This window comes from Strix uralensis, chromosome 6 (assembly GCF_047716275.1).
Source record: "Strix uralensis isolate ZFMK-TIS-50842 chromosome 6, bStrUra1, whole genome shotgun sequence".
Lineage (NCBI taxonomy): Eukaryota > Metazoa > Chordata > Aves > Strigiformes > Strigidae > Strix > Strix uralensis.
In genome coordinates, this window is record NC_133977.1 from 27,309,675 (window position 1) to 27,333,757 (window position 24,083).

At 52.6% G+C, this 24,083-nt stretch overlaps 1 protein-coding gene across 3 annotated transcripts in view; it reads right to left on the reverse strand.

Annotated features, from left to right (window-relative positions):
- SLC4A3 (solute carrier family 4 member 3) overlaps positions 1 to 23,945 on the reverse strand; it is a 35,046-nt gene extending 11,101 nt beyond the window's left edge. Inside the window, exons 1-12 of one of the 3 annotated variants that reach the window (XM_074873381.1) lie at positions 23,907 to 23,945; positions 18,419 to 18,559; positions 17,031 to 17,187; positions 13,177 to 13,511; positions 12,570 to 12,712; positions 11,794 to 12,005; positions 5,687 to 5,838; positions 4,869 to 5,049; positions 4,189 to 4,324; positions 3,911 to 4,085; positions 3,399 to 3,495; positions 1,468 to 1,652 (exon numbers count right to left, since the gene is read on the reverse strand). In XM_074873381.1, the coding sequence (XP_074729482.1) occupies positions 1,468 to 1,652; positions 3,399 to 3,495; positions 3,911 to 4,085; positions 4,189 to 4,324; positions 4,869 to 5,049; positions 5,687 to 5,838; positions 11,794 to 12,005; positions 12,570 to 12,712; positions 13,177 to 13,511; positions 17,031 to 17,187; positions 18,419 to 18,472 (1,827 nt within the window). In that variant the 5' untranslated portion in view covers positions 18,473 to 18,559; positions 23,907 to 23,945. The other 2 variants (XM_074873380.1, XM_074873382.1) reach the window with 2 other exon arrangements.
- Positions 23,946 to 24,083: the final 138 nt, after the last annotated feature.

The following is a 24,083-nucleotide window of genomic DNA, read 5'->3' on the forward strand; positions in this document are numbered from 1 at the left end:
CTCTGCAACAGACCTCCTAGTTTGGTGTTGGGTTTGTTTTGAGGGAGAAGCTGGTGAAGCCCTAAAGCACCACAGGTAAAGCACACCAGGACCTGAGCAGGGAGCCTAAGAGCCTCTTGGTCATCTCCACATGGGAGAGGGAGGAAAAATAGGAGTCTACAGCATGAGGGAAGCCATGCAATGGAAACCAGGTAGAGAAGGGGAGATACTCCTGACAGCAAAGGCAAGATGACAAGGAAAGACTCTAAAGACACCATGAGGGAACGGCACTACTGCAGATAGTCAGTGAGGTGCTGGAAAATGGGTGGAAGTGCTGCATTGCCTCTGGAATGTGCCTGCAGAGAAAGGGCTGGAGGAAAATAACAAGTGAACAGCCTGTGAAGCAGGTAGGGCACAGTTAAGGTCCCTGCAGCACACAGACTCCCTGGAGCCACAGCTTCAAACTGTAAACAATACCGTACACTCCTGATGGCGCCAGCCACTGTGTAACCTTGCTACAGCCAGCCCCGGCTGTGGCAGCTGGCTCCCCTCTTCCAGCAAGAGAAGCAGAGGCTCAGATGAGTGAGATCAGCCCACAAACACAGTGCTGAAGCTGCATTATGGCACTACACCTCTTATGGCTAAAAACATTGTCTCAGCTGAGCCCTGTGCAGCTCCTGGGAAAGAATCTTTCAGCTGAGAGCCCTTGTTGCCCACAAGCCACCTGCTCTGAGTGGACCTTTTAGTCGCCAGTTCAGGGAGAATTGTGCACTGGTGGCAGGACAGGTAGGTTTGTTACTCAGTTCTATTCACATGGCACCAGCCAGGAGGACCCTGTGAACCTCCGATTCTCCTGTCCTGGATGTGTGCAGCAGACACTCAGATTGTCTTTTCTTTGCCTTTCATTCCTTACCAGGATAATGAATTTCACTTTCCTGCCATCTAGGCAGATGGGGAACTTCTAGCAGTGCACACGCTTGGCAGAAAAACCTTCCTGCCTCCTCATCTCTTCTCCTGCATGGACATGCTCCTCTGCATGGATGCCCCAGCCATGGGACTCAGCTAGAAAGCTTCATCCAGACACCTGACAACAGTCCCCAGGCACTGCTGAGTCTTTCTGTCAGTGTGGCCTGGGCCAGGCGTCATTGTCACCGGCACTGCTCAGCCTTCCCTCCTGTGAAACGTCAACTGAACACAGCTCCTCTAACCTTGGGCAGTCCTTTGCTCCTGCTTTTACACATGGCCCCCTTCTTCACCCAGCCTAGCACTCTCTGTCCCAGCAAGTGTCTGTCCTACTCTTCCCTCTGTACTGGAGCATCCTACCTTGGTCAAGCCAGGCTACTCTTAAAAATCCCAGGTACTCATGTCTGCCTGCTCCACCTAGGCCTTGGCACAGCATCTCTCAGCACTCTTGTCCCAGGACTGACTTCTGAGGAGCTACCAAAGCTTCCTCACCTGTGTCAGCATCACCGCCCGTCAGCTCCTCACCTTGTCAGACATGAGGGTGGAGATTGAGCGGCCAATTTCATGGTAGTCCATGTTGGCCTGGCTCGGTCCCAGCAGCACAAAGATGAATCTGACAGGAATCGGGACCTCCAAGACAGATTCCAGGAAGACGGCCTCATTTAGTCGGACAAAGGCCATAGTTGGCTGCTCCAGGAACTGCACACAACCTACCAGGAGGCAATGTTTTGAGCAGAGTGAATCACTGGGGTGAGCTGTACTGGGCTGTCTTAACAGTGGAAAAGGGATTTTGGGGGTTCCCACAAGCCCTGCAGTCCTGTACTTGTCTCCAGACCACTGACACAGCATTGAGCTTCGTGCCGAGGACTGATCCAAGTGCCCTGTTCACTAAACATTCCCGAGCAGTGCTACTTTCTTTAGCTCCCAGTTGGCTCATTCTTAATCTCTTACATACAGGCTCTACTTACGCTATAAGGGCCTAATTTTAAATCAGAGGGTTGTTTTCCACTAAGCCACTGCCTTATGGAAGGAAGTCTCTTACATGTTACTTTTATCAAACAAACTTCTAATCTCATCAAGGAATGAAGTCAAGTTTGCTTGGCATGACCCATTTCCCATAAACCTCACTGCTTGGCAATAATTACATTCTTATCCTTTAGCTCCTTATTAATTGAATCCCATATTAGCTCTGCCATTATGTTGGCCGGGAAGGATGTCAGGTTAAACAACCTATAGGTACTGGATCACTGTCCTTCCCTTCTTGAGCACTGATGCTATGAGCTTTCTTCTGTTTTTCTTGTATGTTCCCTGTATTCCTAACTTTTTTTCAGATGAAAATGAGCCAGTTCTCTAAAGACTCATAGGTGCAAACTGCACAGTTTGTTTTACAATGTCTGCATCTCATCAATGCTTGGCAGCCTCCTCAGTTCCTAACAGATTGGGAAGTACTCCCGCATTCTCCGGCACACCAGCCGCTTCCTTCCCATATCGAACACAAATGTTTATTGAATACTTGTATTTCTCTGGCATTATGACTGATCTTCCTGCCATCTGCATCCAGCAAAGAGCTGTGTTCTGTGTTAGACTGGCAAATCTGGGCCATCTGATGGCCAAGCGAATCCCAAGACAGCCTTACCTCAGAAATGGCCAGTGTTTAGTTATCTGAGTATTCAAAGTGCATTTATAAAGCCGATTTGGCCTCATTGTGGTTAAGCATCAGCTTGGCTGATCTGTCAAGCCTCTTCACCTGAGCTTTTCATCTACTGGATAGGCAACGACATCTACTTTGCTTGTAGTGTAGCTACGTTTGCTAAGATGTTAATGTCAGCAAAGTGCTGAAGACTACTCTTGTGGTCAGAAGGCACCAAGCCTGCCCAAGCCTGCCTGCTCACAGCCCTCTCATACAGAGAAATATCTCCTGGCAGCGCTTGCCACCAGTCAGGCCCTGCTTCCATAAACTCAAAGCTCCCTGGCACACACAGCCAGCAACCAACACTGGCCAGGGGCAGGGCCCAGCTGCTGGTGAGGTGTGAAGAGGCTAGACGGAGGGTAGTGATGGTTAGAGGACAGCGTGAGGCCTGACAGCAGTCAGTGCCTGGCCATCAGTCCCTCAGGCACCACTTACCCACTTCTGAGCTTCAAAATAGGATGTTCTGGTGAGCCTGGTGGGCCTTTGTCCTCTAAGTTGGGCCCCAGCTCCCAGCAGCAGTCTATCAACCTCTTTCTTAATTTAGAAAAAGAGCTACTCTGGCACCCCTGTACATTTACCACAGACAAACAAAAATGCACCATCACCAAAGGAGAGAGTGTACAAGGCTCCCTCCCCAGCTGAACTTTGGGAACATGTACAAGATGACCAAATATCCCTCAGAAGGGAGGGCACAGACAGCTGGGGCCAGACCAGGATCTGCACTAGTCTCTTTTGGCGCTGGGGAACTCTACACGCTGCCTCTTACCCACGAGGACCACTGTGGCCTCCGCATCTTCAGGGATCTTCTCCATTAGCTTCAGGTATTTACGGTGGCCCTCAGTGTTATGGAGATGCAGGTTTTTCTGCCAGGGAAGAACACAAAAAAGTAAGGATGAAGTCCCCATGCCTTTTGCCTCCCTCCACAGCCTTGCACCCTGCTGGCATATCTGCAGCTGGGCTTTCCTTGGCTGCATTCCCAACACCCTGCTTCACAGGCAAGGCACCCTCAGCAAAGGCCACCCTGCAAGCGCCAGGGCTGCTGCTGCCATTGCATGCTCAAGTAGACATCTGCATACAGTGCGAGGCTAAAATTAGGTCCCGAAATCATAATGCAGCAACCTGATTTCCAGTGCCCCAGGTGATCCAGGGGATCTTAGCCCTTGCAAGTACAAGGCCCCCCATGAAGGGACCCAGAGGTGGGCACCAAGGGCTGCCACCAGCCAACAGTTGTCCCCAGGATGTAGAAAAAGAAGCAGTAACCCCCCACGTCACCCTCACCTCCTTGCATTCGGTCTCATTGGCCTTGGGGTCGGCCATCTCAATGCGCTCTTCCCCCATGAGGGGCACGCAAGTGTCAGTGGTGTGGTTGTGGTGGTGGTTCCCCACGATGGAGTTCATGCTGGAGCTGGAGTGGTTCCTCGGGAAGAAGCCCTCTTTCTCATCATTGGGGTGGCTGAGGGGGAGAGTGGTGGCCATGAGGGGACCCATCTCCCTTGCCACCTGGGGGTCGCAGATAATCCCTGAGCCCTGGCAGCCCTCAGCCACATGCCACCCACCTGTGCTTCAGCAGCAGGGCACGCAGCACATTGGCTCGGTCTTCTGCTCTGATCTGGTCAGAGATGATCATGGTCTCCACCATGAGGTGAGCAATGCCAGGCAGAGTGGTCTGCTCCAGGTCAAGGAGGACGGCACCTGCCAGCAGGAGGGGAAGAGCCCTGCTCCTAGTGTGCAATGCTCCCCACCACACACACACTCTGGGGACTCAGCTGTCCCACCAGGAGCCAGGCTTTGGTTAGGGTAGATTCTCTCAGCTGAGAAATGCCCCCAGTGTCCTATGTCCTCTGTGTAAACCCTTGTCCCAAGAGAATACAAAAGCTCCAAGATGCACTGGTAGCTCTGGTATCTTCCTCTCATTTCAGTCTCCCACTCGATCAAACTTGCCTTTTCACACCAAAGATGGGTCCAAGACCTGCTGGCCCAGGCAATTCTGGGTGTTGCAGCTGTCACGTGCCCAGGAGCAGCAAAGCAGAGCAAGGAACCAACACAGGCACCCTTGGGCTAATGCAAACCCTGGCAAACTGGCTGCAGGATGGTCTGTCTTCACAGACCCTACATGGAGACTGGACACAGACACTGTTGGCGTATCTCTAGCGAGGGGCCAAACAGCGACAGAAGCTGTCCAGCAAAACCTGTCCCAGAGCAAGACACAAACCCTGGCCTACGGTTCCTGACTCACCATGCGCAATCGTCTTCCTGAGCTCCAACAGGCTGCGGAAGGACAGTGAAGCCACATGGGGTTTCCCCCACCTTGCTGTGTCCTCCTCCACATCCTCCTCAAACTTGATCCAGCGGGCCGTCTCCCTCCAGTGCATCTCCTGGTTCTTATCCACCACCAGCTCATTCAGCTCCACAAACACCTAGTGTGAATTATGAGGACATGAGACTTCCCCTGATGCATACAGCTCTATCAGCAATACGTGGAAAGCCTCAGGTTTGTTCTCAAGGTACCACTTGGTCTAAAGTGCTGCCTGAGCAAGCCTGCCTTAGTTAGCCAGAGGTTTAGTGAACAGAGGCAGCCAGGACAAATATCACTGGCAGCACAGCAGCAGCTTCCATCAGCACATGGAACACCAGGAAGCTCCAAGTCAGATGGCGTGGGCAGAGGAGAGAGAATGATGCGATGTTGCATCCCTTTCTACCAAACTGTGACAATTTTGTCCTCTGCCTGTTTCTTGGTTTCCCCCAAAATTTCCCACACTTACCAGAGATGATGACATTACTGTGCTGCCAACTTCCACAACAGCACTATCATTTCTGTGACTTTTTAACATCTTTCCTAAAGTCAAAGCTTTGTGATTTCAAAGAAATCTCCTCTTTTGTTGAAAAAAGTGTATTTTCAGCCCTCATGGTGACAGATAAGAGCTTGAAATGTCACCCCCAAGGTCATGTAAAGAATTAATGATATTGAAACCATATTTATCACTTTATAAAATGCCTGTTTCTGGTCCTGATTTATGGCTTCTGAACAAGTGTGGGAGGAAAGCACATGGATACCTCATGGGGCTTTCTATCCAACTTCTTCTTCTTCTTCTTTTTCTTGACAGATGGAGTTGATGCTAATTTTTTGCTTGTCCTGGTGATCTGACTCCGAGACGGTTTTTTCATCAGATGCCTCCTCACACCAGGGTTATCTTCAAAACGGTGGCCTGAAGACACGGGAAAGGAAATAAGAACACCAGTTTGTCTAGTGAAAACACACTGTCTGGCAGGGAAACACATTCAAGCCCACCCTTCTCTCACTAGCTTATGCTAGCAAAGCCCTGGCAGCTGGAGCACTCACCATCATCCTCCAGACCTTTGAAGATCATTCCTGCCTCATCTGCCTCTTTCAGCTCTTCCACACATTTGTGAGCTAATTCCTTCAAGACGAACACTTCCTCCCAGGCTGTGCATACACTGGAGCATCATTGCAAAAGCTTTTATTCATGCTACCTGAATAGTGGCGCATGAACCCCGCCCCATACTCCCTCAACAAAAAGCAACCTGAAGCCTTGTCTGCACAGCCCTGCACCCAGATAGTGCAGGCAGGCACCTGTCTGGGGCTTATTTCTCCCACTGGAGGAAGGCCTGGTGCTCAGCAAGCATAAAGGGCAGTGAAGGGGAAGGATATTTAGCTGCTGGTCTGGGAGATACATGGAAATATCAATGACTGTTTTATTTAATTGTGCGATGAGACTGTAGGATAACAGTGCAGCCCAGGACTGGCATGGAGGCTGGGCAGTTAACTCCAGTGATCGCTGTTTCTAGATGATCCGCAGTGCCGCTGTAACACCCTCTGAAAGGTCTGTGTTACAGAGTTTGGCTGGCTGAATCAAAGCCTCCAGAAGCCTCCAGAGAAGTTGTTGAGGCTGCATTACAGACCCACCACCAAGCTACCAGTGCTGTTGGCTAGCCAGTGCCCACCAAAACCTGGCCACAACCATGCCAGCCCCTTTTGCAATGCCAGAGAAACAGCACCAGGGCAACAGCCTGCCACGGAGGGTAGTTTCCCTGGACACTAACCAGACAGAGCACGTGTATCTTCCTCAGCACAGACAGCCCATGGGGATGGGGAAAGCCTCACAGCCCAGCTCCAGGATGGCCAGGCTTCCCCAGGTAGATCACAGTCAGGGGTTTTGCCCAGCTTTGGTCCATTGAGGCTTGTTGGCCCTGCTTGTAAGGCAAAGCCGAGATCTTCTCCGTGGGGGACCAAGGGCAGCTCTCCATTGGCTGGGATGAATGTTCAGACTCCACATACCTTTCTGCACTCAGCTTCAACACCTGCAGCTCTCAGGGCATGAGAGGTAGCAAAAAGCACTGGGTTTGAAGGCCAGGTGTCTCTTTGACGTTGCAGGAAAATATCTGTCCATCTCTGGCACGGAAAGACACCCCCAACATCAGTCCATGCATAACATGGCTTGGCTCCTTGGAAATCTGGGTCATTAAATTTAATATAAAATGAATCAATACTGAGCCTCAGGGCATTTTACCCCATTGGCTGTCTGCTGATGCACGTCCCACTGACAGCTGGACTCCTCCCTGCTCCACTTACTGCACTGCAATGTCAATAGGAGCCAATAACTGTCCACCACTATGAATGTTTCTGGGACCCGGGCATGTGTGGGGCTTCCTTGAACTTTTGCATGGATTTGTCAGTTCCTGCACGCACGGCAGCTGCTTCATCGCACTTGGTGTGGGTTCGTGCACAAAACAGGCCCCCAGGCAGATAATCTTGGTATCTGGCACCTTTGCTCCAATCCCTGCAGCTTCTGATTCTCCCACGCACCCTGGGACTCATTCTCACCATGTCCCTGGAAGCCCATGGCCAGAGGACACTCTGCCCAGTAAGAGTGCTCACCCAGAGCACAGCAAGTCTCCCCCGTGGCAATGACAACCTGCTACACAGTGCTCTTCAGCAACAGCCCTAGAAAACACACACAGGCGTTCAGTCTCAGACACCAAATGGCAGGAGGACAGATAAGATGAAAGGGGACAAGTTTCCTGCCAGCATCTCCAGTGACTCCCACGCTTGGTGACAGGGACAGGAACCGGAGTGCTCCAGGCTCAGAGCAAGCCGGTGAAGGCACACCTCTAGAGCCCTACAGAAGACTAAGGAGTGATCCACTTTGCTGCTCTCCCATAGCAGTGCTTGTGGCCACTGAGATGCCAGCTGGAGGAGACAACTCATAGGAGCAGGGTGGACACATGGGCTTAATTTAGGGAAAGTCCACGGGCTTTGGGGTCTCATGCAGAGCCCAGCTGAGGTGCTCCAGACTGCTCTGCAGAGAGCCTTTCTGTATCCCATCAGATTGGTACTTCTCCCAAATGGAAGTCAAGGTTAAGTGAGCACCTAAGTCTGGGGTCCTTACTCAGGACAGGATCTTGAACTGAGACCAAAGGGTGATGTGCCCATGGCATAGCTCTGCCCTCCTTGCTTGAAGCCAAACTCCTCAGGGTGAGATGGAGCAGCCAAGGACAGCTCTTGCTGTACCTCCTCTCCAGTGCTCCCCAGGAGCAGAGCATGAGATAGTGACAACATCGGAGGACAGAGAGTGATTCCTATGGTGGCTCCACTATAATGAACTGGTTGTATGTCACCCTCCCACACAACATCTCCTACAGTCTCCTCCAGAAGATCTTCGTGCTATGTTGGCTTCCACAGTCAGATTTCTTGGGATGACCGAGTTCCTCTTCCACCAGTTTAAATCTGAAGATGACAAATATGACTTTGCACTGGTTAAAGTCTTCCCCCAGAGTGCCTGTGCTAGTCAGTCCAACTCAGTGGGCAATTGCCTTCAATTCATGTGTTAGCTCCTGCTTCTCTCCTTTCATTACCCTCTGTCCACAAGCAGGAAGCCCAGAAAGAGGCATGAGAATATTTGTATCAGTACTAGAGAAAAACTAGCCTGGCATCACAGGGATGGTGCACACTTCCCATGTACCCCAATGGTTAAATTATAGCAAGAAAAAAAAGATGGAAACCCCATCTCCTGAAATATTTAAAATCAGACTAAACAAAATGCTAACTGACATGCAGTAAGTCAGAACCCTATGCTAGCTTCTGGAGAAAGCTACTGCCTTGCCCTGCACAGAGTGCACATCTCTCCCGGCTGATGCTGAGTTCAATGTGATAGGACAGCTGGACCCCATCCCTGCTGCCATCCAGGTGTTCCTGCACAGCACTCCCCATGCTCCAAACACTAAAAGGAGTGCAAGGAGACCAGCTCAGGTCCAACAAGGACTCTACTCTGCTCAAAAGCTACTAAATTCCTCCTGGATCCAAGTTGGTCCTGGAAGAGGTACTGCCATGGAGTAAATAGCTGGGCAAGTGGCACAGGCTGGACATGAGCTGGCTCTGCACAGAACTGACTCTGGTGTCTCTGCCATCTCTGCCTCTGTCATATCTCTCTGCAGGATTAAACCACAGTGTGGATTCATTGTGCAGAAATAATTAAGAGTTGACTGTACAGCGCATCCTATTTCAAGCACCTGCAGCATTAGCTGTAGCAATCAATGAATGTGTTAATTGCTAGCAAGCCAAATCTCCCCACTTTATAAGTGACACGTATCACACCTTGCAGAAACGATCTGCCCCTTCTACCTTCCCAAGAATAGCCATCCTTTCCCAGGTGAACTTGGGGCAATTTCTCACACTTTTAATGTACAGTTTGCTCAGTTCAGGGCAGTTGATGGAGCCAATTTGCTCCAGGCTGCTATTTTGAACTTTGCTGCTATTATACTGTCTATCAATTTATAGTAACAAGTAGCAGACCCAGTCAGAAGCAAATCCCCGCTTGCTGGTCTCTGCAGAAGCACATAGGCAGACATTTTTTCCCTGAAGGCTTGTAAAGATGGGCCAGCTGAGAAAGCGAACATGATGCTGGGACTGGGAGGCATGGAAAGTTAAGTGTTTTGCCCGAGATCACACCAAGAGGCTGTGGCAGAGCCAGAAGCTGAACCAAGGCATCCTGAGTCTCTGTTGCAAGCACTTGGCCTCCCCACTTCTGCGTGCAAAGCTGGTAAGCAGGCTAGTTTTGGGACCACATCACCCTCTCGTATGCACTCCTAAAATCCCTTGAAAAATTAACATGTGATCCGGACAAGGACTTTTGGGCAACCACCACAGAGCTATGGCTATGAAGAGTGTCACTCCCAAGGTGACACACAAAGCTGCCTTTTAACTGTGAGTTACCACCACCTGCCGAGGAAGGGCTGCCTGCACGAGGTGGGAGCGAGGCTCCAGTTTCTGCACAGTCCCTGGGACGGCTCAGAGATCCAGCTCTCCACAAGGGATGCAGGGGTACGGAAACAGATGCGGAGAATAGAAAGACGTTCTTTGCTCTCAGGATTCCTATTCTCTCCTTCCCTGCTTTTCCCACTCTCACTTCCTTCCTCTTTTCTCCCTTCCCGGCACACCAGCCAGCCTTGCCATTAGCTAGTTTCACAGCCACGGTCAAGCCTGCAGACACAGGGACTAGGCTGTTTTTTCCTCTGGGCATTAGGCTACGGTGCAGAGCCGAGAACCTGATACCCACCTCTGCTGTCGGATCCGCAGCTCGGCTCGAATTCCAGCAGAGCAGCAGCACACTGTCACCTTGTGCCACAGATGGAAGGGTAAATGTCTCTCCTTATACACACCTCGGAGCAGCTGCTTTTTCTCTGGCCACAGCATGGGCCATATCCTGATAAGCACAAACAGCAAGATGCAGCTGCCTCCAGAGCTGCTCGAGCGAGATGCACACAGGGAAGCACCTCAGCACTATGACACAGATCCATACAAAGAACTTGGACAGACACACAGACACCGGGCAGCTCCTCCAGTGTCCCCAGACTCACGGTGGGGCAGACCGTACCTCCTCTAAACCAGGAGACCAACCTGACACGGAGAGGGTGCAGACAGCAAGCACAGGGTGAGGGATACGCACTTTAGCTGGGGGTTCTGCTCTACAGCTGCAACCATGGGGTCACTGCTTCGGTACTTACAGGTGAGCTCCCCGCCTGGGTAGCCCAGATGGTTTCTGATGGCCTCCCATAAATCATAGTCTTCAAAATTAAAAGCAAATTCATCAAAGTCTTCATAGCCGAGCGAGTTACGAATGCGGGTGCTTATCACTACCTCCGGGCTGCTGCCCCCGTCCAATCCGTTTGCTGCCTCCTCTCCCTCTTGAAGGGTTGTCATTTTGTCCTTGTGAAGGTCAGGGGTCAGGTGCTATGAGCCACTTGCCTTCAGAGGAGGGGATGGGGTAGCCAGGCTGCCCCCCTGGAGGGGCTTCACCGCAGTCCCGGGCCCAGCCCCGGTGCCGTGCTCCTCTCCTCACGGGGCATGAAGGTGCCGGCTGCAGCAGCCCCTGGGGACTGACGAAGTCCCGGGAAGGCTGGCTCCACCCAGGGATGCTTCCGTGGGGGGCTGCCCCACCAGCTCCTCAGGAGCAGGGTCCTTGCTCTGCCACGGGGTCTCGTGCCAGATGCCTGAGGATGCAGAGCCCGTGGCCCAGGGACAGCTGGGCTGTGCGTGCAGCACCGCTTCTCTCCCTCGCTCCCCTCTGGTGTCTCCCTCCCTCTCCAGCCTGCAGAGCAACCTATTGAATTCTCCATGTCCTGGGGCCCGGAGAGTGCATTTCCATGACGTCTCTTCTGTCTGCCCTCAGCCGCGCACAGGGGCAGTCCCCCTCCGAGGCGCTCCGGAGGGGGCAGCTGCCTCTCCACCCAGAGAGCAGAGGAGAGGGGAGGCTCCTCACCTCAGGTTTTCTGTGATGCCAGAGCTGGCGTGTTGCACAGAGGGCTGATTGCTGGGAAAGTGTGTCAGGAGAGGAGAGAGCTGAGTCTCAGGGAAATGCAGGGAGCCCTGAACCAGAGAGGGCAGTGGGGTGGGTGGAGGAGCAAGAATTTGTGGGGTGGGTGTGAGCAGAGGTGCTGGAAACATGGGGACTGGCACTGTGGACATTGCAAAGCTGACAGAGAGGAGCCAGGGCTGGAAAAGCTGGGGCTGGGGGACAGGGAGGTAAGGATCACGTCCTACGGCAGGCTAAAGACCATGCCTGGAGCTGCTAAGGAAGAGGGCAAAGCAGAGAGAAGCAAGGGACATGCACACTAGTAACACAGGTAGTGTCACAAAGCCTCACTTTTCATGCCGTCCAAGTCAGCGGACGCCAGCATCTGGGCCTCAGCCTCGTCCGTGGGGACACGCTGGTATGCTGCACTCTCCAGTGTGGTCATGCTGCCGATGCACATCCTCTCCTTCAAGTCATAGGTAACCCGTTGTCCACTCGCCACCTGGCCCCAGGGCTTGCGCTTCTCCCACCCGCGAGACAGACGTTCCCGAGGCCCAGGGAGGCTGTAGGAACCAAAGAGACCGATGGTAGCAAATGGGGCGAATGAGGATGAGTGCTGGCCCCTCTCAGGGGCTGAGGTCCCTCGGCCCAGCCCTGACCCAGAGCCAGGAGTCAACTATCCCAAAACACAAAGGTTGCCCCTTCTGCTCCTCCTCTCCCCCACTGCAGAGTGGGATCAGCTAGTGGTCAGCGTTGGGGACCCAGCTCTGAGTCAATGGCCTCATGGTCCCCTGACTTGGCTAAGCCTCCTGGGGCTTCCCAGCCTGCAGGTCAGCACAACAGCGCAACTTAGCTGGGAGGAAGGGTACTCCAGGTGTGCAACCCTGTGCCCCCAAACCCACACCCTGGGGATCCCACGGACCCAAGGAGGTCACAGGAGTCCCAAGGAGTGACTGTCCCACTGGAAAGTAGTCATGTTGCTCACAGCCGCTCTCCCTCCAGTCCCCATGTCCCCTCTGGCTCAGCAGGCAAGTTCAGGCTGGGCACAGACACTACCCCTGGGGACATGGTCTGTGTGGCGACCCCGTGCCGGGGAGAGCAGCAGGCAGCTGGGACTGCTCGCCTACCTGTGGAGGGAGGCAGAGCCCTTGTCCTGCAGCAGGTCGTTGAAGCGTGGCACGGGGGACAGGATGCCACACTCCTCCTCCACGTGGAACTGCGCGGGGGCCAGAGCGCTGCCAGACTCCTCCTCATCACTGCCGATGGTGAACTGCAGAGACAACAGTCCTGACAGCAAGAGTCGGGGCGGGCAGCCTTCGCCCCAATCCCTGACACGCAGATCCTCCCCATGTCCCCACCTGCTAGAATGGGCCACACCAACTTCCCCCATGTGCCCCATACCCTGCAACTGGCCATATTGAGCACCTCCATATCCTATACACCCTAAGAACAGAAACATTGATCTTCTCCCATGGGTCTTACACCCCCAAAATGGTCATGCATGCCCTCCCTGGCACCCACCCCAGTCAATGGCTTATCTCTCACTGTCCTCCAGTGCCCATCTCTGCTAGGCAGCAAGAAAACCACTCTTCCCGCAATATTGCACAGCTTCAACCTCTTCCCCCTGAGCAGCACGCTCCCTTGACCATGCACCCTGGCACCCTCCTGGCATTGGCTCTTCCTCCACCTCCCCCATTTCCAGGCCCCATCCAGGCAGGGATATCCTAGCCTTGCCTTTGGTTTGCTTGGGGGCTCCAGCTTAGGGGACGTGTCTTTCCCACGAGCTTCGCCCTCAGACTCTGCAGAGATCTCTTTCTCCTGGGCCTCCTCTGCCTCAGATTCTCCTTCTTCCTCTTCTTCTTCTTCTTCTTCTTCCTCCTCTTCTCCCCCCTCCTCGTCCTCTTCTTGGATGGTGGGGGTGACCTCCGAGGGGGGTACCGAGGTTTTCTTCTTTTTCCTCCTTCTTTTTTTCCTCCGGCTGGTGCGGGGGGGCCTCTTTTGGAACTTGAGGGCAGAAGGGAGGTGAGTGGAAAGGGGATGATGGATGTGGTGCGAGGTTTGGCGGTGGACTGAGAGAGAAAAAGAGAGTCAGGGGCAGGAAGAGGCTGGGAGGAACCTGCCAGGCGCCCCTCCAGGAAACAGCATGGTCTGGAGATCAAGGGCCAGGAAGGGCAAGGAGAGCCACCAGCCCGCAGGGACATAGCAAAGCTCTTTCAGTGATGCGGCAGGCTGTGTCCAGCCTGGGGTGGCTGGCGAGGCAGCCTTCCTGCAGTGCCAAACCATCCCAACACAGCTCCGCTGCCCTGGGAAAGATAGTACTCCTCTCCCAGTGTTGCTGAAAGACATTCACGCAGCTATGCAGAGCTGTAGTGACCTGCCAGAGGCACCATACCCTTCCTTCCTAAGCATGGGGAAACATTTCTTGCATCTCAAACAGGCATGATTTGGGCCCTTCACAAACATTCTAGGGACATGGCTTAGTGGTAGACTTAGTGTTAGGTTTATAGTTGGACTCGATGATCTTAAAAGGTCTTTTCCAACCTAAATGATTCCATGATTCTATGATTTCTTTCCTGCATAGTGTTCTTTGAGTTAAATAGATGCGCCTTATTTATCCCCCAGCCTTTGACAGAAAGTCCCTCCTGTATACCCACAGGAACCACAGACCAAGCCTTTTAGTGCAGATGCAACCTAAGTCCACATCCCAGGTACTGTGAGGGCTTGCATCTACCAGCCTCTGAAATGCAGGTTCAATTAGGAGGCTGTCTTTTAAAAACCAGGGTAAAAAACAGGGCAGAAGGACTTTTCTTTAAACTAATCTACAAAGAGAAATTCATACAGGCTTGACCTGGGTGTCGTGGGAATTACATAGTGAGAAGAAATTAATGGCATTTCTGAGCCTTCACTCAAAAACAACGATAATGCACCAGGCAGGGAACAGGGTAAACTCAACATCTCCCTGCGAGAGAGAGGAAAGCCATTTCTGCCAGGTCTATCTGCAGGCACAAAGCCTTCCATAGACAGACTGCAGGACGCACAGATCCTGGGGCTGTACCCAGAGCAGCTGAAATCACGGGGGCACCAGCCACTTTGCAAGGGGGCTTTGCTCAGCAGCTCTTCCTGAGGAATTGTTTCCAGTCTGTTTTGATTTGGTTCCTTCCCAGCTTTCCTGTGACATGGCAGCAAAATCTGTTTATAGTGAAAACTACCTTCAAAGGACATTTTCAATGGAAGCTGTAACCTTCTCCCTGGGAGAGCCAGGCAGGTTCATTGTTCTGCTGTCATGTTTCCTTTCCTTTGGTTTCTCAAGTCTTTTCTCCCTTGTTTCCCCCCTTGGGAACAGCAGGGATATTTCACACACCCCCCTGTTCAGCAGGAGCGAGGCTTCTGGCAAGATTAGAGGAGATTGGGAATGGTCAGACATCTGCAAATTGGAAAGAGTTTGGGCTCTTTATCAACAATTTTTCCTCCAAAGTGTTCTTTTCTTTGACTTAACTACATGTACTCTATTTCACTCGCTGGTTTTGGCAGAAAGACCCTCCTGTCCTGCTGCTGCACTCCCATAGCACTGGTCTGTGTGCCATGGATAGGTCAGGCATGAATTTCTAATGTAAGAAGCAGCAAGGAAGGCCTCAACTGGACACATGTTGCTCCTTCTACAGCACAAAGCTTTCCCTTCTGGCTTGTTCACATCAGACCAAGACAGAAACGTTTACAGAAACATTTGTATCAGAAGGAAACCAAAACCTTGGGCTGCAGGGAAGGGCAGTGATGGTAAGTGGTTAATCTGGCACAGAAGAGGGGAGCACTGGTCTTCACCCCTGCACTCAGACCTCCTTGCCAACTGATCACATCTCCACAGAGGTGGCCTGGAGGCGGGAAAAACATACCTCTCCCAAACACAGAAGGCTTCATGCCTCCCTCTTCTTCCTCCTTGTTTTCCTGTAACTCCTGTGTGTCCAGCCCCCGTCTTCCTTCCCTGCTCCCTTCCTTGCACTGCCTGCCTGTATGGAAAGCTATTGCCAAACCAGTGTCCCAGATGTTTGATTACACTTCTCAGTGAACTTGATACAAGAGATAGGAAAAAGTAATTTGAATAGGGAACCCAGAAGGAAAAGCCTACATATTAGGAATTCCTGGCTTTGAATAGGGCAGGAAACATTTCTCAACCCGGAGAGCATTCACCTCCGTGGGCTGGTATGTTATCTTTCAAAGTCTAATGACCTAATCAGATCTTCCAGCTTTATGAATACAAACTGCATAAAACTTCTGATAAACACGGTTGACAGTAGTCCTGGATAACTGGGATACCTCAGGAGCTCAGAGGAAAACAAGCTTGATTCTGACAAAGAAAGAAGGACTCTCCTATTAAGGAAAAAAAAAACCCCAAACAGTACAAATCTGTAGTCAAATTTTCAAAGAAGCTTCTGCCATGCATGCTCAAGCAGACTGTCCATGTCCTCCAAGCCAACCCGCGCACCTGTGCACACAGGCAGAGCTTCTGAGCAGGTAAGTCTTACGGGCACGGGACAGGTATTCAACCCACAGCAAAGCTATTAGCACCTTGCAGCCGTGTGCGCAAGTGACTGTGTACTCAGGTGGAAAGTTATTTGAATTAAGCCTCTGTAGAGAAATGACACAAGCAGAAAGTAGCAGCTAGGGTGCACTACAGTAATAGACTTTTACCAGCAAACTTTTACAACAGCCATTGGAAATGAGTGGCCAAGCAGAAAACAGCCTGGTGATGCACTTGGAACATAATGTTCTCAAGGCTGTATCCCACCAAAGCTAAGCTGGAAAATAAGCAGTATTTGAATGTGGAGAGCCAGAGAGTGGGAAACTCTTCCAACCGTTGCTACTTGTCTGCCACACACACAGGCTGCTGGATGGGGGCCTCTTCTTCTTGCCCTTCACTACTGTTACTACAAGCTAAAATGACCCACCCTACACCAGGTAATAGCTTATGGCCACTCTTGTGGGCATGCTCTCATGTTACAGCCAAAGTGAGTTGGGCAGACTGGTTGCCTTCATCATGGAAGCGCAGGTGAGATAGCTACAGCATTTTAAATTCACACCCCATTTTTATTTTGCAGTCCTTTCTTTGAGCAGATAAGCCCAATGGTTTCATGGTTGCTATTTAGAATACACAGTCATGTCTCACTGGAGCCATCTGCTTTCAGACTGGGGAGGACAGACTGGCTTCTGGCCATATTTGAATGTTTCTTTGCAGCCATATGGAAGAAAAATAGTTTCAAACTGGAAATTTCAATGTGGGGGAAGTGGCTGCAGAGGTCCCCGACGCTGGGTGAGGAGGTGAGCAAACACCCTGGGCTGAGTTATGCTGCCGTGTGGGCTGGGCAGTGGCTACGCCTGCGGGGACAGGGAAAACAGGGAACAGACTGGGAAGAAGCCGTGGGCACTGGTGCTAAACTGCGTGTACGTAGCACTTTGGGAATGCCCTGAAGGGAGGAAGTAAATAGCAGGCTAACACGATCTGCAGGGTCCCGGCACAAGGCTACAGAGCACGTGGGGCTGAGCGAGGGTTGGCACACGGGTAGAAGTGGGTACAACAGTTCAAACCTACATACATTCAAAATCTCTCTCACTGTAGCTGCGTCTTTGCTTCTCCAGATTGCTTGATGCTGACTTGCTTATCAGGTCCCCAAATCTCTCGATTGACAAAGTCTTATCCAAGTCCTCATCGTCCTCGGCACCAGGAGAGGCTTTCTCTGCGCGATCTCTGCCCTGCACAGAAATCCCCAGACAAGAATCAAACACTGCAGAACCCCACAGCCCTCTGGATCCTCCTGCCCTGCAAACGGTGCTGGGCTTGCTGAGGAGCAGCAGGCTCCACACAACAGGGCTGGGTCATAGTTTCTCACTTAGAGGCACAGCTCCACTCAAAACCAAGAGCCAGAACAGATCATCAAGCCTCCAAGCCACACTCTGCAGAGATACCTGAGTGGTCTATCACATCTCCCTTGAGTGGTAGGTATCAAGGGACTATGTCAGTGCCTGTCTTTCCTACTAGAAGAGATACGTAGCTTTTGTTTAGCTGGAATTTCTCTCTCCTCACATCTAACTGCCACCCTCTGGCCTTCCCTTTGCCCAGTCTGCCATCCCTCCCTTTCTTAGACCTCCTTTGTAATTCCCCCTGTGAAACAGCATCCCTGCTCTGGGGAGCTGCCCTTGGGTCAGTGACCATCCTATGCCTTCCCACCTCCCCTTTGCACTCCTAGGGGCCCCCCATTCCCCTTGGCATGTTTTCTTCAGGCTTTTCTGCCCATTCTCCTCCTGTTTCAGGCTATGGGCGCTTCTCTGCCTTTTGCTGGTGGAGAGGCTCCAAGAAGAGCATCGCCAGGTGACTTCTGTCCTTTCTGTCTCCCGAGCAGCTGCAGCTGGTAAAATTTTCCGTCAATATAGCCGAAATGCCAGTGGAGCTGTTGTGGACTCCCGTGTTTCCATGGAAACAGAAGGAGGCCCAACTGTGACAAATCTGTCTGTGCTGGGCAGAAAGAGGGAGCAAGGCGGCTTTAGCCGAGTTGTGCCTCTCCTCGCATCCCCCAGCTGTTCCCAGCTGTGCCCTGGGAATGGCTTTGTATCTGTGGGTGAGACTGCTTCTCCTCTCACCTTAGCATGGCTGTCCCAAGCCCAGACTAAATGAGGAGAGTCTAATTGCAAGCTGCCCAGCTCCTCCTGCTACTTGCCTACCCCACCCAACGGCATGTGAAGGCACAGGGACCCCACAGAGTAACTTCTGGCCTTTTCTGGACCACAGTTTGATGTCTGCACGAAGAGTGGATGTGGGCTCGTGGGCAGCCTTGGGGCACCCTTTGCACAGGCCAGTCCCTGGTGAACAGACAGGCCATGTCTCCTACTGCAGCAGGCTGAGAGGACGCGGGTCCCACACTCAGCCTGGCAGGAGCATGGTCCCCGGGAAAGACACAGCCCCGCTGCTGCTGGATTCCCACCTCACCTGCTGCAGGTCGATGAAGACATCTCCTATGGGAGGGGACTCTCCAGCTGCCATTTTGGTTCAGGACCTAAGGGCCTGGGCAAAATATCAACCCTTCTCTTTCACCGGCAGGCACCCAGCAAACCTGGAGAGTGGCATAACCTGTGGAGAGAGGGCAGGACAAGGGAATGTCGTGGGAGACTGCTGGCCACTGCTCTCAACCCCCCTGGCTCCTAACCCAGAGAGGTCACCTCACCGGCCCTCAGGGAACCTGCCCGGCATCACTAGGACAGACCTGTCCCCTGGCACACAGCAGCGAGGGGGCAAGAATGGCCCAGCCCGCGCTGCTTTGTGCACTGGCTCCAACAGTTCAAGGGCAGGCAGGACGCTGTCCTCCTCCAAACGACCTGCTGTGTGGAGGGTGCAGGGGCTGACCGAGACAGCAACTACACATAGAGAAGGAAAGGCTTCCTGCTCAGCCACCTCTCCACCAGCACATCTGCACAAAGCTGAGGCGTAACTGACCGCCGGGGAAAGATAAAGTTGGGGAGATCGGGTGCTGGGAGGGCATGCCAGGAGCAGGCAGCAGAGTGGTCCTGTGCCACCCACCTCTAATTGGGCAGATCCCAAATTGGCCAGAAGGAACCTCAGAGAGATCTGTGCAGGCCAGAGAGATGGCACAAGGACAAACAGTTCAGCATTCAAACACCAAACACAAGACAACACATGGGAAAGAGGCCAACCTTCAGACTGCGGATCTGTGCCCTGTCTGCACTGGTGTGGCTGAGGGATGCAGAAGACCCTGTGGGCAGCCCGAGGGAGCACTCTGCTCAATATGCAACTGCAAGTGAAGAAGGCAATGAGGTGCCACAGTTGACAGGGATTGGGATGGAGACTAACACAGAAACAGCTGTAGTCATGTCATCTACAGCAACAGCGCAGGCTGAGCTCAGCATGGGCTGCACCCCAGGAAGAATTGGAGATTGGCACAAAGACTGGCATTGGGAAGATACTGACCTCCAAAAACCCATCTGAACTCCTACAGAGAAGGAGAGAAGATGTAAGCACATGTACAGTGCTTTGGAAACAGGGATAAGCAAAGTGTTCTCATCTCACAGAACAAGAAAAGGGACATTCGTTAAAACTACAAGAGTAGAATACAAATGAACTCAAAACTGGCAAAAGAAAACATTTTTTTCAGTGATGTCATCAAGGAGAAAAAACCAGCAAAGTCAGAGGATAGCTTGGCCATCCTCTGGGTAACAAGTTGTCACATTTATGACAAACAAAATTAAGAGAAAATAAACCCATCTTTCAGAACAAGCTATTCCCCAGCTATGAAAGCTTTCGAAGTAGTATTATAGGTTGTATTCCAGTGAAACGCTGAGGCGTTTCTTACTATCTCATCAGAAGTACCTAGTATGGACCACTGTTCAAGACAGGTCACTAAACCACTAAACCAGATGGTCTAAAGGTGATACCAGTAAGGCCACTTCATCATTTCTTCTATCTTTGAAAATCTCCAAAAGGTGCCACTACAGTCTCTGCTTACTGTGCCTACCCAGAGAGCTTATTCCAACCAAAAATCCCAGAGCCATCTGTAAGGCAAGTTTTTGAGGAGCTAATCTGACCACTGATGAAACATGCTCCCTTGACCCACCCTCCTAGTTACCAGGAACAAGGCAAAACTTAATGGAAGAAACCCCTCAAACACGCCTCATTGGACTCTTCAGTAACTGAATCCCTCAGTGAGGCCACAACAGCTCAAGAGAAATATATTGCCAAGAGAGACATCTAAAAAGCAAATGCTTTTTTTTTTTTTTTCCTGTAAGGAACAGGACAGAGAAGAATGAAAATACCCAATCTACTCTGTAGATCTTAAGCTGTAATCTTCAACTTCACACCCTGTTTTCCAAGAAAGACAGAGTAAAAGAGTTCCGAGAAAGAAAACAGAAAAAAGGAGAAAGGTCTGGAAATCATCTGTAAGCAGAGACTGAGCTGCTTTTTAGTAGGAGACATGATAGTGAAAAGGGTAATACATGGCTTTTATTTCCTTTGCATTTAACTCTGGAAGAGGGTATCACTCCATGAAAGCAAACAGCAGCACATTTGAAACAGAAGGCAGGGAATGCTTTATTCCAGTGGGAAGAGCTGGCAGGGGAACCTGGCTCTGCAGTCCTGCAGGGTCACACCATCATGACTCTTAAAGAAAGGATTGGGTATTTGTAAGGAACATAACATTCACAGCTACAGACTGCCTGCAAAAATGTGTTGCAAGCACTACTACTTCGGGAAATAAAATGATGATGGGGCTTTGGATGGCAGCTCCTGTAGCAGCAGAATCACTAAAAACTAGCAAAATGGTAAAGGTAATTTAACAAAAAAACCCACTAATGCTCAGCTCCACCTCTGTACCACTAATGTGCCTTATGGGACCTCCAAAGGAAACTGCATTGTGAAACAATGTGCTTTGTTTCAGGACAAGCTCAGGTTTGTCTGGAGCTAGGCAGAGGCTCGCAGGAGCATTCATGCTCCCTCTCAGGAGCATTTGTGCTCCAGGCGGGAGGAAACCCATGGCCAGGAAAACTGCTGGATGCAATGAACTCTGCTGGCTCTAGCTTTGCAAGATGTTACACTGAGTTTAAAACTACAGCCTGACTGCCTAAATGAAGTTAAAAGGGAGGGACAACCCAGCACTTCATCTTTCTTTACCCCCCAGAACAGTGTATTCTGAAATATGCCGAAAATATGTCACTCTAATGACACCGCTGAACAGCTAAAAGCAAGACAGTTGTACTAGCAGTAAAGTAAGAGAGCCCTTGGGACTTGCTTTGAAATTTCAGAGGGACAGCGAGGTGCCCACGGGGTTTCTGTCAATCTTCCACTCATCACCCTGTGAAAGCGGGATGTGGTGCGTGGGTGCCCCGAGCCAGCGGGGCTTGGGGGCAGAGCTGCCGAAGGGCTCTGCCACTTCGGGCCTGAGAGAGGGAAGAGGATGGGAGACGCGTTCTCCGATCCTAACCCTATGGGCTCTCCTGTCTTCTGGAGAAGGGAGGGCCCATGGCCTGGGAGCACTGGTGCTCCTTTTCGGTGCATTAATTGATGGCTGGCCACTAGAGGCCACTTGCCCCTTACTCTGTGCAGCCTCTGGGAGAAAGGCTGGATGGACACCTACTCGGATCTGGCCTGGCTTTTCTGTTACCCACAACAGACACAGTTCAGAGAAGAGCAACAAAAAAATGCCAGTAGGCCAGAGGGATTGATTTATAAAGAAAGGTTAGGAGCTAAATTTGTCTAGTGCAATATGGAATTACTAAAATGGGGAGGGGACAAGCCAGCAGTCTGGAAAGATCTCAAGGGTGTAAAACAGGACTAAAGATTATTTTTTTTCAGGCGGCCCTGCACAAAGGGACTTAAAATTAATATCGGGGAGAATTCTGCTAATGAGCACCATGCTGAAGCACCCAGCCTGCTGGCATCACTGCCTGGGCTGCCATAAGAAGAACACAAGACAAAAGGGGAAAGAAAAAAAACCCCAACACTAAAGAAAACTGAATGAATGATACCTTCATCCTACAGTATCTCCTGGTTGTTGGGAGTACGTGATTCAGCATTCCTACTAGAAGTAATTTTCTGTAATAGAAGCGTCATGCCAGCAGGCCAGATTCAAAGGGAGGCCAGAAAAATCCACAGCCTGCCGACCTGTGAGTACTCACACCTCCCTGCTCTCTCCACAAGCACATCAGTAAACAGAACTGGCTCATCTAAACCACCGTCCCTCATACCAACCCATCTAGGCTAAACAAACGCTAAAGGAAAGCGAGCAGGCATGCCCCTGCAGTGGTGGCAGCTACGGCATCTCCCACATGTTGCTAACAGGGACTCCAGCGGGGCCTCCCCTCACTCCCAAAGGCTGCTACACAGTGCCAGTGCAGGAGCTTTCCTGTCTGGCTGAGAAAAACAAACACATCTGGCATGTCTTTGAGGGGCAGAGGTGAGCAGTTCACGCTGCCCCTTTACAATCAAGATGAGCTGGGAGGGCCACAGCAGGCTGCCCCAGCAGCGTGGGCAAGGGGCTGTGTGGAAACAGCCATCAGGCCCCACATCCATCTCCTCAGCTCTTCCCTAATCCCCTGGCCATCAGGCTGAGAATAATTTAGCTGTGGAGTGTCTAGACAAGGAGTGGATGTTGAGATAGGGATAAAGCCACAGGGGCAAAGCTGGTTTGGGGATAGAGAGGGAGAAGAGACTCTGGCTGATAGACACAGATGGGAAGAGCCCAAAAAGGAAGGATTAGAGGCCTGGGAAGATTTTCCTGAGAAGACATACTAATGAGCCTGTCCGCGGAGGAGAGGAGCAGGAGGGGTGCTGCTGCATACACCGAAGCTTTTGGATGCTGTTGTGACAGTCATAGCCTCAAAGCCAAATGAAACAGGAGTGGGCTGTGCAGCCCCTACTTCTCCTCTACCACAGTGGAGGAACAGGGATGCACACACCGGAAAGAAAAGGCAACACGTAAGACAGTAAACACACAAAGTTTTCAGGCATGAAGGGTTTAACCTGTGGATCTCTCTGCCACATGGCTACGCTGAAACTAAGAATACAGAAGTATTTTATAAGGTTTAGATATTTCCATGAATCCTATACTCTACTGAACTAGCCTGGTTAAACCACCACAGCCAATCACGTCTGGAGCACCTGCTCCGTTCCCTGACTCTCCCTTCACAGCGGTACCCGACGGGATGGAGCTCGCACAGCCAACAGACACACACACACACGAGCACACGGGAACAAAACCCACTCCAGTACGAAGTACCAGCACCAGACAGCGACAAGGAGACACCCCTCCACCGGACGTACGGACAGCTCCCACAGACACACGTACAGCCGGGGAGTGAACGGACGAAGGCAGGCACTGGGGATGCACTGCACCACGCACCGCGCCATGCCGTGCCGTGCCGTGCCACCCCTCCGGCGGGACCACACGGCGCCGTGCAGCACCCAGCACCGGGCACCGCGCCGTGCCATGCCCGTGCGCCGCGCCATGCACCGCCCTGCACCATGCCATGCCGTGCCGTGCCCCGGACGCGCGCGGCGCAGCACCCCGCAGACCCGGAGCGCCCCGTGCCCCGCACACGGGGCCGGGGGAGGGCGACCAGGCGGGCTGCCCGAGCTCTGCGGGGCAGAGGCGCCCGCCACGCGTGTCCGCGGGGCCCGTGGGCTGCTGCAGCCGAAGCAGTGGAGGGGGCAAACGACAGGACCCGCCCCCACCCACCTCCCCTCAGCCCCCGCCCGGCCCGTACCTCGCCCGGCCGGAGAAGGAGAGCCGCCCGCCGCCGCGCCGCGCCCCGGCCCCGCCACCGCGCTCCGCCCGACACGTGCCGCGCCGGCGGCGGCGGGCGGCGCTGCGGCCCCGGCCTCCCGCCGGCCCTGCGCAGACCGTGGCGCGGGCCCACCGCCCGCCCGGCTCCGTGCCGCCCGCCGCCCCTCCCGGGCCGCCCCCGCTTACCGGTGGGGCTGCGGGGCGGCGGCGCGGGGCGCTCCCCCGGCGGCGCGGGGCGGCGGCGGCGGCGGGGCGGGGGCCGGGGGGCGCGGGCCCCGCCGGGCGGGAGGGGGACGCTGGGGCGGGCTCCATGGCAACCGGATGTAAGCGGCGGCGCTCTAGCCGCAGCGGCCGCCTCGCTGG